General features: G+C 40.4%; 1 protein-coding gene across 7 annotated transcripts in view; it reads left to right on the forward strand.

Annotated features, from left to right (window-relative positions):
* The window catches only part of LOC122428625 (amyloid beta precursor protein), a 287,533-nt gene that overhangs the window by 219,031 nt on the left and 51,986 nt on the right, over positions 1-16,516 (forward strand). For all 7 annotated transcript variants that reach the window (XM_043448647.1, XM_043448648.1, XM_043448649.1 and 4 more), the window contains 2 exons: positions 3,375-3,503; positions 4,361-4,460. In XM_043448647.1, coding sequence (XP_043304582.1) covers positions 3,375-3,503; positions 4,361-4,460 — 229 coding nt within the window. The remainder of the gene's footprint in view (positions 1-3,374; positions 3,504-4,360; positions 4,461-16,516) is intronic.

The following is a 16,516-nucleotide window of genomic DNA, read 5'->3' on the forward strand; positions in this document are numbered from 1 at the left end:
TGAAACTGAGCAACCGAGAATGCATATTCAGCCAAGCGGTTGCACCAGTAAGAGGCTGGGGCATATCTTGGATGGCTGCAATTATTTGCAATCCTGTCTGTCTCCAACCTTGGAAGTATGATTGCGGTAGAACTAAAGGAGTTTCTTAGGCCTTGGTGCTGAATAAAGGAGCAAGTGTGAAGGGCATGCAATATCCTGTTTGCTCAATCCTGCGTATAAAATATCCGTCACATTCAACAGTACTCAGCTTTTGATTTCTGACCCCAAAATTACCTTTTCCAAATGAGTTTGTATAAAAGCCTGGGCTTCCCTGGCGGCTCAGATGGTAAAGAATCCACCTGTAATACAGGAGACCTTGGTTCGATCCCTGGGTCGGGAAGATCCCGTGGAGAAGGGTATGGCTACTCACTCCAGTATTCTTGCCTGGAGAATTCCATGGACAGAGGAGCCTGGCGGGCTAAGGTCCATGAAGTCACAAAGAGTCGGACCTGACCAAGCAACTTTCACTTTCTATAAACCTATCACCTTGTACATGTATATTATCAGTGGAGTTTGTCAATTGTTATTTCTTTTACTGCTTTTCTCCTTTTAAAAAGATTTAAAAGATCATTCTCTAATTTGTAGGGTAAACCAGATTTCACAGTAGCAGTGAGAATTGTAATGATGGGCTGCCAAACACTATGTTTCAAGCTGTGATGTCTGCCTTTCTTGGAGATTATGGAGAAGCACATTGCTTCCAGGATAAAAGGAAGAAAGAAGGCAGATGAGCCCACGTTTACTTTCTTTTTGTTGTGTTTATTTGTTTCCTTAAGTGTAGGAGTGTGGCCTGTGGAAGGCATGAAAGTGAAAGTCACTCAGTCGTGTCTGACTCTTTGCGATCCCATGGACTATACAGTCCTTGGAATTCTCCAGACCATAATACTGGAGTGGGTAGCCTTTTAGCCTTTCCCTTCTCCAGGGGATCTTCCCAACCCAGGGATCAAACCCAGGCCTCCTGCATTGAAGGCGGATTCTTTACCAGCTGAGCCACAGAGGACATCCAAGGATACTAGAGTGGGTCGTCTATCCCTTCTCCAGCGGATCTTCCCAACCCAGGAATCGAATCGGTGTTTCCTGCCTTGCAGGCAGACTATTTGCCAACTGAGCTATCAGGGAAGGCATGGAAGCCAATTCAGAGCAGCCTCTCTGAGTCAAGCACTCTGTATCGTGTGTGATTCTTGATACAGAAAGACCAAACCTGGCCCTTGAGAAGCTCACAGTTGAAGAGGGCAGTCAGAAACACATAACATTCCTCTGTTCTTGGAATTCCCCAGGCAAGAATCCTGGAGTGGGTAGCCATTTCCTTCTCCGGGGGATCTGCCCGACCTAGGGATCGAACTGGGTCTCCTGCATTGCAGGCAGATTCTTTACTGTCTGAGCCACCAGCGTAGCCCATGTGATTTAATAGGCTCTATTAAATGGAATAATGAGGGTTTGCAAAGCATTTCCTGGGAGCGTAGGGAGAGGATACCTACCACTTTTGCCTGGGATGTCAGAGAAATGGCCCCAAAGTTAAGTAACGGGAGACAGGGAGGCACGTTCCATAAAGTATTGGGAAACTCACATACACCATCTCTGCGAATAAATTCTGTACCTTCCAACTGATTTTCAAGGCACCATAGGTTAATAATAACTAGATAGACCCAAATGGCCAAAATTCTATTTCTGACATGAACTTAACACTGGTAATTTTTGTTTGTTTTAATGAAGAGGAAGCATCTATCTTTGGAAATTGTTTTTTAAAACTCACATAGTATAATGTATGTAGCAGTAGAATTGTTAAAGACAAAGAAAGTAGACCTTGTACGTTTAAAAAAAAAATTAGGATGAATGCTTTCAAGTAAGACTGGAATAAAAATGGAATGGGACCAATTAGAAAAAAATAGAAGCACTTAAGAAGAAACTTAATTGTTGCTGAAAGAATTAGAATCTGATCACATGGAAAGATTTTAATTAAACTCCAGAGTAAAATAACACATTGGCCTTTCTCCTAGGAAAGTATGATGTCTCAGAATTTATCAGCTATTCCTTGGCCTACAAATTAGTGGTGATTGTATGTTATTTTTCTCATTTTGTTTATTACATGTTACTGATGGTAAGACTATTTGTGCAGCAATAACTGCTGAGACAACTATTCAGTTCAGCCACTCAATCGTGTCCGACTCTTTGCGACCCCACGGACTGCAGCACGCCAGGCCTCCCTGTCCATCACCATCTCCCGGAGTTTACTCAGACTCATGTCCATCGAGTGGATGGTGCCATCCAACCATCTCATCCTCTGTCATCCCCTTCTCCTCCCACCTTCAATCTTTCCCAACATCAGAGTCTTTTCAAATGAGTCAGTTCTTCACATCAGCTGGCCACAGTATTGGGGTTTCAGCTTCAGCATCAGTCCTTCCAATGAACACCCAGGACTGATCTCCTTTAGGATGGACTGGTTGGATCTCCTTGCAGTCCAAGGGACTCTCAAGAGTCTTCTCCAACACCAGAGTTCAGAAGCATCAATTCTTCAGCGCTCAGCTTTCTTCATAGTCCAACTCTCACATCCATTTCCAGTAGTCATGTATGGATGTGAGAGTTGGATATGAGACAACCATTAAGACTGTACAAATAGAAATGTAGTCGCAAGTGCCCCAGTGTATTTGGGTGGGAAAATGGGAAGTACCTGAGTTAAATCTGACAGATCCAGAATCAACTCTCTGGGCTTCTCTGGTGGCTCAGGGGTTAAGAATCCTCCTACTGATGCAAGGGACACGGGTTTGACCCCTGATCCCTGAAGATCCCACGTGCCTCAGAGCAACTAAGCCCGAGGGCCACAGATAAAGAGCCTGTACTCTCAAGCTCAGGAGTCACAGCTGCTGCTGGAGCCCACACGCCCAAAAGCTTGGACTTGACCCCAAGAGAAGCCGCCGCCATAAGAAGCCTGCACATTGCATCTCGAGTGTGTTCCTGCTCTCACCCAGAGGAAAGCCCGAGCAGCAACAAAGACCGACCATGGCCAGCGGGTTTTAAAAATCAACTCTCCTTCCATAACAGAAGGCGCTGTTTTAAAAGGAATTGTTAACAAGGACAGCCATCATTGTATGTGTCAAATGCAAAATGCTCTTGTAGAAATGACAAGTGGCCAGTTGAATAAGGAATTACCTAGGAAGAGGGGAGTGGAGAATTGTTTGAAAGGAAAATTGCAAAAAAAAGAAAAAAAAAAAATGACTCACAGTGCTTTCATATCAGGGGATGCATTTGTGGACTCTGTGACCCCAAAGCATTTAGAAAAAGCAGTATTTTGGACAAATCTGAACATTTCTTTTTTTTTCTTTCATTTTTGCCCCCTACAGCCTCGTCATGTATTCAACATGCTAAAGAAGTATGTCCGTGCCGAACAGAAAGACAGACAGCACACCCTAAAGCATTTTGAACACGTTCGCATGGTGGATCCAAAGAAAGCTGCTCAGATCCGATCCCAGGTGAGCACAGAGTGTGGTAGTCACGCCACTTGGACAATTCAGTGTCCTTGCTCTTTGAATTGAATCTTTAGGTATTCCCAGAGTAGCTGTGGGTGTTGGACCTCTATAGCAAGAGTCCTTTAATACCTGGGAAATGCTAACGGCTTGTCCTAGGGCAGCATGTGATTTGGCACTTTCTGAGTTACAAAAATAACAAAGACTATAAAAATCTTGAGGGTCTACTGCTACTTATTCTTAAGGAACCATTTCAAACTCTGATATCTAAAACAACAAAAACATAAGTTGTATAAACCAAAACCACTCAAATATGGCCCAGATAATTAGAAAAGACAGTCCCAAGCTCCATTTCCATAATGGAGCTTGGAAATAATATGAGACTAAATGTAGCTTGGTCATGATACGATTCATACTCTGCCATTTGCAAAGCTTGACAACTGGAATCTACCTGCAGAAATCTAAATTTTTAAATTTCCTTAAACAGAAGAGTTTTTCAAGTATCATGAAATATCCATGTGATCCCATCTGTTGGAAAATTTGAAAGACATATTTAGGATATCAGAGGTTATTTAGGAATCTCAATATTAGGAATCATAGTTGGGCAGAAATGGTCTTTTCAATTGGCTGTATATGTTATGGTTATAAACATTTAATATAATGGGAAGTTTAAAGCAACTCAGAAGAAAGAGAACTAAAGAGAACAAGAAAAATAAAGGTGCCCTTTCAAGTTCAAAGTTCCAGCAGCATTTTGTCAGTTTTATTTGGGAAGTTTGTATCTGTCTGCAGTGCTTGGTAAGGAGAATAACTGTTCCTTACTCCAGAGATGACTCACCTGGCACTGTTTACCTGCTTTGCTACAGGTTATGACACACCTCCGAGTAATCTATGAACGCATGAACCAGTCTCTGTCCCTGCTCTACAACGTTCCTGCCGTGGCCGAGGAAATTCAGGATGAAGTTGGTGAGTGAGCTGTTCTTTTGATGCTGCACATATAAACACATTTTCCTCATGCAGGAGAAAATCAGGGAACTGAGTTAGTCTGCCTCAGAAATCACGAGTGTTTTAACAGGTGGAAGGAAAAAGAGCAGATTCCCTTTGACGATGAAACCCTTGGGGAGTATAAATAGCTCTCATTTCAGCAATTGCATCAGATCTTAACTTCATGCTTACAAAAGTAGGGGAAATGTAACTTGCCTTTTGGTCTCTTTGTGTGATAATGAGCCACTTGTTACTGGATTATACTTGTCAACAGTTGTCTAATTTAGTTAGTTTTGTAAGTATCACCTTATATTGCTTTGGTATTTCACAGTTTAATAGGAACAACCCTTTCTTCATCTCTTAATTCTTTATTATCATACTTTTGGAGTGGCATGATAGACCAGTTTTTCAGATGAAGGGACTCAAATCTACAGTTTTAGGAACTTGCCTATGCCACATATACTCTAGGGAACCTGGAAAAACCATAAAACTGTGACTTCTGAATTTGAGATGATTGTTGTATTCAGTAATGCATCTTTCTTTGTTGCCCACTCCGCCCCCTCCCCCCGCATAGTCACGAGTGTTCTCTGAATCAGATTGTTGTTTAAACTTAATTAACTGGGTGCCCACTATTTATCATTAAACTTTTATTTAAATAATCACACACTCATAAGAAGTTAGAAAAGTAATACAGAGAAGTCCAGGGTCAACTTCTTCATAGTAGCATCTTACATAATGCCATACATTTGCAAAACCAGGAAACTGATCTTGTGTGCCCACTATCTCCTATGACCCTAATGATATCTTTAATAGTTTATATGAGTAAGTTTTCCCTTTTCTATTTTTCTTGGAAAGGGAGTAATGTATCACATAATGTAATTCTCCACAAACCCCCAAAATGCCTGTATTTAACTTGATCTCACAGAAGTACTTAGATGCAGCTGCCCCAGTGCGTGTTTCAGCATAAAACAGATGTGTAAATCTGGGTGCCTTGGTGCATGAACTGTTTGTAAATAAGCAATATGTGTGTGGTGTATCTCTCTTCGTAATGAGTCCTGCCCTTTGTTAATTGGGTTTGAAATAGATGCTTAATTAGGTTTGAAATTGATGCAGGTTATCTGAAATCAGGCCACCCAGGATATGCTGTAGATGGTGTGCAGGTTACAGGAATTCCTGCTTTGAAGTGCCCAAAACGCAGCTCAATTTTTCCATCTCATGCCAGTGCTATTCTACTCTTCTTTTTTTCTAACTTGGCAATGCCTCGCAAGTGTAGTTTGTGTTACGATCAGGTATTTGGCCCTTAATCAAGTGGTAATGGTCTGTTCAGTGTTGCATGTTAATGTACAGAATCATTTCTTTAAGAACTGATTATCTTTGTTAGATATATTTGTAAGGAAGCGTTAAAATACTGTTTATTAAATAACTATAAGAAAGTCCTCTAGTAAGTTGTAGAAGGGACAAAATCAAAGGAATCATCACATTCTTAATGAACCGAAGCACCCATCTTCTAGGTGAATGTATTTTTGCTTTCTAGCCATCTTAACAGGCTTATTTTCATAAGTGACTTAGAGCTGTTGCCAGTAATATGACTATAGAATAATAAGCCATTGCACAGGACCAGAATATTTCACTCTCACCCAGTAATTGGTTGACTCTTTCTAATTAAATTATCAGATGTTTTTATTGAGCAAACTCCTGAAAGCAGTGACCACTAATGAGACACAGTTCCCCAGAACAGATGGCAATTCAGCTGTCTTGAGTGTTGCAAAATGCCCAAGGATCAGGCCACACACTGAACTTCACATCTCAGTGACAGGGAGAATATTCAGAGAGTTAGAATCAAGGAATTATTTTTCCTTAAAACTAAAAAAAGCAATTAAGTTGGATTAAGAGCATATCATTTTTAAAATAGTTACACTAAGTGAAAGAAGCTAGTCACAAATGATCATATATTGTATAATTCCATTTATATAAAATGTACAGAATTGGCAAATTAATAGACACAAATCATATTGGTGTCTGGCAAGGGCTTAGAAGGTGGGGTAATGGGAGTGCAGTTAATGAATATATTGTTGTTCAGTTCGCTAAGTCGTGTCCGACTCTTTTTGACCCTATGAACTGCAGCACGCCAAGCTTCCCTGTCCTTCACTATCTCCCTGAGCTTGCTCAAACTCATGTCCATCGAGTCGGTGATGCCATCCAACCGTCTCATCCTCTGTCGTCCCCTTCTCCTCCTGTCCTCAGCCTTTCCCAGCATCAGGTTCTTCTCCAGTGAGTCAGCTCTTCACATCAGGTGGCCACAGTATTGGAGCTTCGGCTTCACCATCAGTCCTTCCAAAGAATATTCAGGGTTGATTTCCTTAGGATTGACTGGTTTGATCTCCTTGCAGTCCTAGGGACTCCCAAGAGTCAGATAATGAAATTTTTCTTAAAATTAGACAGTAATAATGGCTGCACAACTCTGTGACTACACTAATACCCATAAATGTTATACATTTAAAACAGTAAAATTTTTGGTATGTGAATTATATCTCAAGCTGTTACTTAATAAAAAATAAAGTCACCCCTTAACTTAGCACAAAAAAAGTTTTGTCATTCTAAGTACACTGAACACCGAATCCTAAAAGATAATCATTTTCAAAATTTTTCTTGCCTCTATTTTTAAATGGCTTGCATTAATGAACTCCATTAAATAGGTCTGTGTACCATTTGAGGTTCTAGTACCAAAGCCAAAAAAGAGCGTTCCCTGGGGAGAATGACTTTTCTGGGTTGAGCTGAGCCGTCTCATAGAAGCATTCTTCATTTGAAGGAACATTTTAAAATAGCTTCCTTCTAAAGTAGGAGTATGGATAAAACAGGGCCTCCCAGGTGGCACAGGGGTAAAGAATCCCCCTGCCAATGCAGGAGACTGAAGAGACACAGATTCAATCCCTGGGTCAGGAAGATCCCCTGAAGGACGAAATGGCAACCCACTCTAGTATTCTTGCCTGGGAAATTCTACGGACAGAGGACCGTGGCGGGCTACAGTCCATGGGTTCACAGAGAGGCAAACTTAGTGACTCAACAACCACAACAAATGGATGAAAAAAGATGGGCCATGGGTGCTAATTGTTTAAGCTGAGTGGGAGTTCTTTGTAGTAATCTCTTTAGTTTTGTATATGCTTGAAATTTTCCATAATAGAAGGTGTTGATTTGTCACTTACTTTCTAGATAGGATCTTCACAGATTTCTTCCAGTTTATATCTTGTACATTTAATTGTTTCTGCTTAAAAGCTTTGTCGTTTAGTCTGATGGACATGCATCTGCATTTTCTCTATAATCAAATTTTAGATTTGGAGTCAGTTCAGTGTAAATAAGGATACTAAAATTCAGAGCCATTGGTCGAAGGAGAAGATCCAAAAGAACCTACAAATGCATGCTTTTTATGTAAAAGTTTGTGCTTATAAAGGCAGGCAGTTAGGATGTGTTTAATACAGTAAAACATCTGGAGAGAAATACAGTAGTTTTGTGGGTTAATTGTTGCTCTGGAAATGAAGGGTTTTCAACAGCCCTGAGATACTGCCAGTATCTTTAGTGACGTAGTGACCTGCTCTGAGTAATTTATGCTCCCATGAGGGTAGAATTCTCTAGCACAGATGAAATTGAGGAAGAAGCTAGCCACCCCAGAGAGAAAAGGGCAAAAGTGAGAACTGGCATCAAATTTGTGGCATCAGAAAGTCCGTAAAGTGAGACTGGCTAGAGCCTAGAATTCACCATGCCAGCAAGTTCCAGCTCTGCTCATCTTCAGCCACTGCGCTTTCCTGAGAACCACATTTGTTTATGCTACTCGGCTGTTAACTCCTGTAAATCCTATATTCATAAGCCTAACAACAGCGTGTCTGCTGAGTCCCAGTGACACATTCCAGACTCAATACAGGCAGACCTCGTTTTATTGTGCTTCGCAGATACTGCATTCTTTACAGTTTGAAGGTTTGTGGCAACCTTGTCTCAAGTGAATCTATCAACACAATTTTCCATCTTGCATTTTCTCACTCCATGTCTCTGTGTCACATTTTGGTCATTATTGTGATATTTCAACCTTTCTCATTATTATTACATTTGTGGTGGTGATCTATGATCAGTGATCTTTGATGTGGTTCAGTCGCTAGGTCATGTCCGACTCTTTGCAATCCTGTGGACTGTAGGCAGCCAGAATCCTCTGTCCATGGCATTCTCCAAGGCAAGAATACTGGAGTGAGCTGCCATTTCCTCCTCCAGGGGATCTTCCTGACCCAGGGATCAAACCCATGTCTCACACAGTGGCAGGCAGATTCATCACCACTTGGAGTTTGCTCAGAGCATGTCCGTTGAGTCAGTGATGCCATCCAACCATCTCATCCTCTGCCGCCCTCTCCTCCTTCTGCTTTCAATCTTTCCCAGCATCACAGTTTTTTCCAGTGAGTCAGCTCTTTGCATCAGGTGGCCAAAGTATTAGAGTTTCATTTTCAGCATCAGTGCCTCCAATGAATATTTAGGGTTGATTTCCTTTATGAAATCATATTTCAGATATTGTTATTATATCTATGCCTATATTTCACCCATTTCTCAAACTCCAAACTATGTGTTTGAAGAAATCATTGGGTCCCTCTTGAAATTCACTCATTTTACAGTCTCAGTTGTGGGTTCTCAACCATATCCATGGTGCATTCCTTTCCTCCACCCATGATTGCTCATCAGTCTGAAGTGTCCTATGTACTCTACCTCCTGTATTCATGAGGACTCCCTTCTTTGTAAACCCACATTGTTAGCTGAGATCCTCATCCTCTAACATGAGTTTCACTGGACTCTCAACGGGTCATCCTGCCTCTTGTCTTACCATGGCTCCCTCCTGCCGAGACTCTTCGTCTTCAGAACTGAGTTCCTGCCAAAATGAAAAGACAGCCTGCGCATGGTTCTTCCTTGCTTGAAAAGCGGCATCCTTCAGTGCTCAACTGAAATGTCCACACTCCCATAAACCCTTGACTGATTCGCATAGGAAGCCAGGTGGAAGAGCTGGTATTTGAGTGACAGGTGTATAACAAACTGCTGACTGTCTTACCGATGATGTTGCCGGCCCGAGTTCTTTATGAAAGTTCACCCTTGCTGAGGTTCAGGGTCATCACATGTAGATGTGGCAGGTGGTCTAGGGATAGAGTGTGACTGACCTTCATTCATTAGTATCCCACTAATGGAGTCAAGCCCTCCGGCATTTTGCTGTGTCAGATGGTAAAGAGTCCGCTGCAATGCAGGAGACCCAGGGTCCCTCCCTGAGTCAGGAAGATCCCCTGGAGGAGGGACTGGCAACCCACTCCAGTGTTCTTGCCTGGAGAACTCCATGGACAGTCCCCGAGGTCACGTGACTAACACTTTCACTTTCCACATGAAGTGGGGCTTTCTTGTAATTCACACGGAAGTACCTTATGTGCCAGTGACGGCGCTGGTGAATTCAGTGTCTGCACCCCCAACTTAACGATTGAAGAAACTGAACCTTAAGAGAGAGGTCACGAACTTTCCCTTAACCGATGGTTAAAGCGAGGAAAGTGGCGTTGGAGCCAAGGTCTGCATGAGTCTGAGATTTATTCTGTCTCTGCTACCCACTTTTCTACCCTCAATTCAGTAGAATTCTCTTCTAGATCCTCAGTGTCTCTTCTAGAATTCTCGTCTAGATCCTCAGTGTCTCTTCTAGAATTCTCGTCTAGATCCTCAATGTCTCTTCTAGAATTCTCTTCTAGATCCTCAGTGTCTCTTCTAGAATTCTCGTCTAGATCCTCAGTGTCTAGAGCACCAGGTATCCACCTCGAGTCCCATACTCTGTTTTGTGTTTAATTGTTTGTGGACATGTTCACCATCCCCCTCGTCCTGTGAGCTCTTTCTGGACACATCTCGGGCATGTTCGTATCCTTGGGATCCAGCAGAGGACCTGGTACCCTGTGGGTGTCAGTCTTCATAGCTTGTGCGTGCGTGCCCCGTCTCAGTCGTGTCCAGCCCTTTGTGACCCCATGGAATGTAGCCCACCAGGCTCCTCTGCCCCTGGGATTTTCCCGGCAAGAGTACTGGAGTGGGTAGCCATTTCCTCTTCCAGGAGATCTCCCCAACCCAGAGATCAAACCTGCATCACCTGTGCCTCCTGCATTGCCGGCAGATTCTTCACTGCTGAGCCACCGGAGAAGCCCGTAGCTTAGGCTGAAGCAAATCCCCAGGCTACAAGGCAGATGCTCCTTAACTTAGGTGGGTCATGGGTCAGGTGGCCTCCTCTGTAACCCTGAAGACTCACCCTGAACTCCTTCCTTAGCACCTGGCATAGCTAGTGTTGCATAAAACAGACCTCTCTCCTCAGCCACAGCATTCTCTAAAGCTGATCAAGCCAGCAAAGTGGGTGCAGTTGGCACACCTATCAAAATAAAGAATCAAGCAGAGTTCTCAGCACTGTCATGAATAACATTTTACAGTATTATCCTCTGTCATTTCCATGACCTTCTGCTATTTGGTTTTCTGCCCAATTCATATATTTTGACACGTGATCTATTAAATATGTTGTCTGGTTTGACTGTCCCATCAACCAGGGTCTGAATCTGTTTATTTGCTTTGCTCCACCAATAAGAATGAATTATCAGAACTACTCTATTATTAGTCATATAAAAGCTTACCATTTATTACCTTATAATAATTTTTCAGTTCAGTTTGAGTAGTTATGATGTGCAAGTTCCAAGCCATGTCATTTATTATTTAATGTTTTCCTTTTTAAAAGTAAGATATTTGCATAGAAGTTATGAAGTTTTCTGTAAAGAAAGGCTTAAGGTATTGTTTGTAGAGGAGGGGAAAACCCTATTCATTTAAAATAACTGTTTAGGACTTTATTTTTTTATTCAGCAAATGATAGAATCATTAATGTAAGGAAAATATGCCTCTTTTCAATGTCCATATTTTAATCATCTTCCAACTCCTCACAAAGGCAGAATTCCTTCGTCTCTGCTATGGTTCAGCTCAGTTGTTACTTTGTCAATTTGCTGTGTCAGAATGATTGGGTTTTTCTACCCTTGGTAATCTTCCTTGAATCTATGCTAAAAAGAATTCTATTCTTCTGTTAGCACTGAGGTTACTTATCAAGCTGCTTCATTTTGTAGCTTCCTCAAGGCTAAAATCATTGCAGCTCTCAAGAGATGGGTGCTTCACAAAACGTTGTAATGACCAATTTATGAGGAAGTCAGGAAGAGGGAAGGTGGAAGGAAGGCCCAATTGTTTTATATCCTGTTTTTTTTTTTTTCTTTTAGCCTTCAAAATTAGGAAAAGCATGAATTGTTATAAAGCAGATGTTGGAAGTTCCATCTCTGACTAAACAAATTCATGGTGAATGGAGTAGGATTGAACTATGTGGAAGGAAATAAGAAACTCAGTTAATGAAGGAATGCTTATAATTTTTTATTACAATTTGACTGTGGCCCTTTGATAAACTCTTCAGCTCTTTGGGGAAAATACAGCATGTTTATTTCAAGGACAGTGTCTCCATTCTCTGTTCCTAATAAACCTATTGATTTGGGGATTTAATGAATCCAAAGTAAGTGAGGTTTAAATTAGGATATTTATAGCACTTGCCAGACCAACGAAAAGGAACGTTCATTACTACTGAGAATTTTAAGTATTCTTGTATATAATTGTTAGTCAAGGAAGGCCATCAGGGAGAAAAAAAATCATAAAAGTAAATAAAATTAACAAAGGCAGACACAACTTAGCGACTGAACAACAAAAAATAAAGTGAAACAACTAGTAACTTACTCTGCTCTTGTTCTTTGTTTTTCATGAGAAATGACTTTTATGTATATGTAGATTTTTTTTAGAGATGATTTAACTACTGGACATTCTGTTGTTGCTATTATTCAGTCGCTAAGTTGTATCCAACTCTTCACAAGCCCATGGGCTGTAGCACGCCAGGCTCCTCTGTCTTCCACTATCTCCCGAGTTTGCTCAAACTCATGTCCATTGAGTCAGTGATGCTACCTAACCATCTCATCCTCTGCCGCCCTCTTCTCTTGCCTTCAGTCTTTCCCAGCATCAGGGTCTTTTTCGGTGAGTTGGCTCTTTGCATCAGGTGGCCAAAGTATTGGATATAAGGACATTTATTTGTCTCATAAATTGCCAAAGACATGTTCTTCCCTTAGTTTTACAGTAGTCTCAGAGCTCCTTATTCATATTTTCTCCAGTATTACTACCTGAATTACAGTTTTGACTGATGTTTATTTGCCTACCTGTAACTGTGTATGCCTCCTCATAGCAAAACAGTTACTCTTCCAAAACAGAACCACTCATTTTATGAGAAAATGAAAATGTGTTGTCAAGTGACCTACATAGAAGCATATTAATCTTCAAGATGAGAATGTGTGCTATGACGGTAGCTCCCCAGTTTTCTGGTGCTTGGACCACCATATTGAAACATCTCTAAACAGCAAAATATAGACGTGTCAGTGCTACTGGGTTCCTGCCTCAGATCCAGCCGATTTGAAAACTGTCTTAGGAGGTTACAGCCTATAAGCATTTAACTCACTCATAGTGGCTAGTTTGGCACGTTGTAGACATTTAGCTCTCTATATCTTTTTTGAATATGATATGTAAGCTGTCTTTTTCTTAGCAGTTTAATTATTGAATCTATAAATACAGCGTGTGTGTAAATTGATATGTATAGCTTGACATATGTAAATTATTGACATGGAAATTATTCAGGGAAACAGCATCAGTTTCCCTGGGTAATTTTTATAATATTCCCTCCTGACAAACAAATATATTCTTTTTTTTTTTTTTAAACAAATATATTCTTTTCTGTATTTCTGATCCATAATTTTAAAAGAAAACTCAATCCTCTAGCATTATTTTTTTTTTAAATACACTTTCTAGGAAGAATGAATGTCAAAAAGTTTAATTTAAAACAAATATAATATCTCCCATCTGGCAGAGAGATTACAGACATTAATATGTATAATTTAGTGTGATATACTAATCTTGTTTCTTGCAATCTAAGTGGACCCTAGCAGTCATTAGATGACTTATATATAAAATACATTGTTTATTTTATGCCATTGCAGTGGTTCTCTGGATTATGTTTCCAGTCTAAATAACTAAGTGGTGTCTATTAAAATCTTTTGCTTTATTAATTGGGCTTTTTGCCTTTTTTATTATTGAATTGTAGAAGTTCTTTATTCTGGAGACTAACCTCTTGTTAAATATATAATTTGAAACTATATTCTCCCATTTTGTAGGTTTTTTTCACTCTTGGTATTCTTTGAACACACAAAATTAAAAATATTCTTTGAACACACAAAATTAAAAACCTTTGATGAAGTCCAGTTTATCAATTTGTTGTTTCTGTTGCTTATGCTTTAGTATTATAGCTAAGAACCATTGTCCAATCCAAGGTCAAATATATATCTATGTTTCTTTCCAAGAGTTTTACAGTTTAACCCTTATAGTTAGATCTTTGATTCATTTTGAGTTCATTTTTATATGTGGTGTAGGTAAGGATCAAACTTCATTCTTTGACATATGGATATCCAGTGTCCCAGCACCATTTGTTGAAAAAACTGTTCTTTCTGTTTTAAATGGTCTTGGAAGTCTTGTCAAAAATCAGCTGGCCAGAGATGTATGAGTTTATTTCTTGACTCTCAGTTCTGTTCCTTTGCTCTATATGTGCATTCTTATTATTGTTATAATAGTGGGCATTTATCATGGACCACACTGTTTAGATTACTGTTGCTCTGTAATAAGTTTTGAAGTCATGCGCTGTGGGTCATCCTTTGTTCTTTCTCAAGATTGCTTCGACCGTTTGGGGTCCCTTGCTTTTCCATATGAATTTCAGAGTCTTTTCTCCTTATTTCTACAAAAAAAAAAAAAAGATAGTCAAAATTTTAATAGGGATCACCTTGAATCTGTAGGTCAGTTCAGGGAGTGTTCTTATTATAAATGTTTTTCTTTGCTTTTTTTTCATTGGAGCAGAGTTGGATTACAATGTTATGTTAGTTTCAGGTGTTTAGCAGCATGATTCAGTTATACATATATATTCATTCTTTTTCAGATTCTCAATGTTCTGTAATAACCTACATGAGTAAAGAATCTGATTTCTTTTCATTTCCTTCTGTTTTTAAGGCCCTATTGTAATTTTTTAAATGAAGTTTTAAAACACTGTCACTACTTAAAGAGATATCCATTATGAGATGATTCCTCTGTGTTCCCATGCAGGAGGGTTAAGCTTTAGAAGCAGCAGGCAAATTGATTTAGCACACTGATACCCTTTATTCCAAATCTGCCTGAGATGCAAAGGAATTTCTATGTGAACTTTTCCTTGAATCATGATGACTGTGACACACGGACACATTGGTGTGTTTTGTCTGTTTTCATGCCCTTCTCTGGGGTGTGTGTGTGTGCACGCGCGCACATGTGCCTCAACCTTGTGGATGAAACCTGAGGCACTGCCTCCCACCCCGAGCTCTGCGGCTGTCTGTGATGATCCAGGTGCAATTCCAGGGTTTTTTCTGAACTCACCAGCTCTTATGCATGGCCCTGTAATTTGAATCAAAATTCAAGAATTCCTAACTAAATGATTGGGAGGTGAAGTCAGACCACACAGTGGAGGCTCCTAGACAGTTTCTGGCAGGGAACCCTGCAGCAGATGTGTCTGATTTTTTTGGGGGGGGCGGGGGTAGATTCTGGGGAACAACCAGTGATGTTACACTGGGGAACAAGAGCTGGCTATCTTGTCTTTCACAACCAGCTGCCTTCAAGGTTCATATTTTGAAAGAGAAGAAAAGTGGTAGTGATATTTGCTGCCATGAATATAGAGATGCATTCAAATTGAGATTAATTTTGAAATCTATTTCCACAAAGTCTAACTGGAAAAAAGATGAATGTGTTTACATGTGAGAAAGAGTTTGGAAGGAATGTTAATTTGTCTCTTGCTCATAACTCAGAAACAAAGTTTGCAATGCACTCCCTAAGTAATAAGCTCCATTGCTGCGCTGTGCTCAGTCATGTTGGACTCTTGGAAAATCCCAGGCAAGAATACTGGGGTGAGTTGCCGTTTCCTCCTCCAAGCGATCTTCGTGACCCAAGGATAGAACCCAGGTCTCCTTTGTCTCCTGCATTGCAAGCAGATTCTTTTACCACTGAGCCACCAGGGAAGCCCAAGCTCTGTTGCTCTTTGTTAATTATTCTCCTGCCATCTATGTTATGGCCTGCTTAAGAAAGTCAGTAATAAACAGTAAAGTATGTCTCATCAAAAGGAGGAGATCGGGGATTTCCCTGGTGGTTTAGTGGTTAAAACTTCGCCTTCCAGTGCCGGGTATGTGGGTTCAATCCCTGGTCGGGGAGCTAAAATTCCACATGCCTCTCTTGTGGTCAAAAACCAAAACATAAAGCAGAAACAATATTGTAACAAATTCAATAAAGACTTTAAAAAGGCTCCACTTCAGAAAGAAACCTTAAAAAAAAAGAGAGATCTATTAACCCATTCCAGTTTATGAGGCATAAGTCCAAAGCAATGCTGACATCATATGAATCAAAATTCTATTCAAAGAGTCTTTTGGACTTGGAGTGAGAAAGCAGTCAAAAGAGCAAAGTCAGGATGTTACTTAATTTCAAATACTATTGCAGATCCATTCATCTAAGACAGTGAATTGAAAATGGCCTATTTAATGTTTTAAAATTTTTTTATAAATATATTTATAACTACATGTGCTCATAAAAGCATGAGTTAATCTCATTATTTCTGTGGAACAGCAAATAGTGACCATTTGTTGTGTCTTTCACATGTCTCTGTCTTTGTTTTTGGTCTGGGTGGTATTTAGACGAGTCTGCCCATACCCTTAGAGCAAATAGAGGAATTGTGTGTTCAGCTTCCGCTTAAACGTGGAACTTGTTAAAGCTGCTCCTAAGGTCAATAGAGACCAGAGACATTGTCATCTGAGAGAAGGAAGTACGCCTCTCAGAAGCAAGAGGCTGAACCAGCCTGCCTGCCTCTGCAAACAATTCATTCCTTC

This window comes from Cervus canadensis, chromosome 27 (assembly GCF_019320065.1).
Source record: "Cervus canadensis isolate Bull #8, Minnesota chromosome 27, ASM1932006v1, whole genome shotgun sequence".
Lineage (NCBI taxonomy): Eukaryota > Metazoa > Chordata > Mammalia > Artiodactyla > Cervidae > Cervus > Cervus canadensis.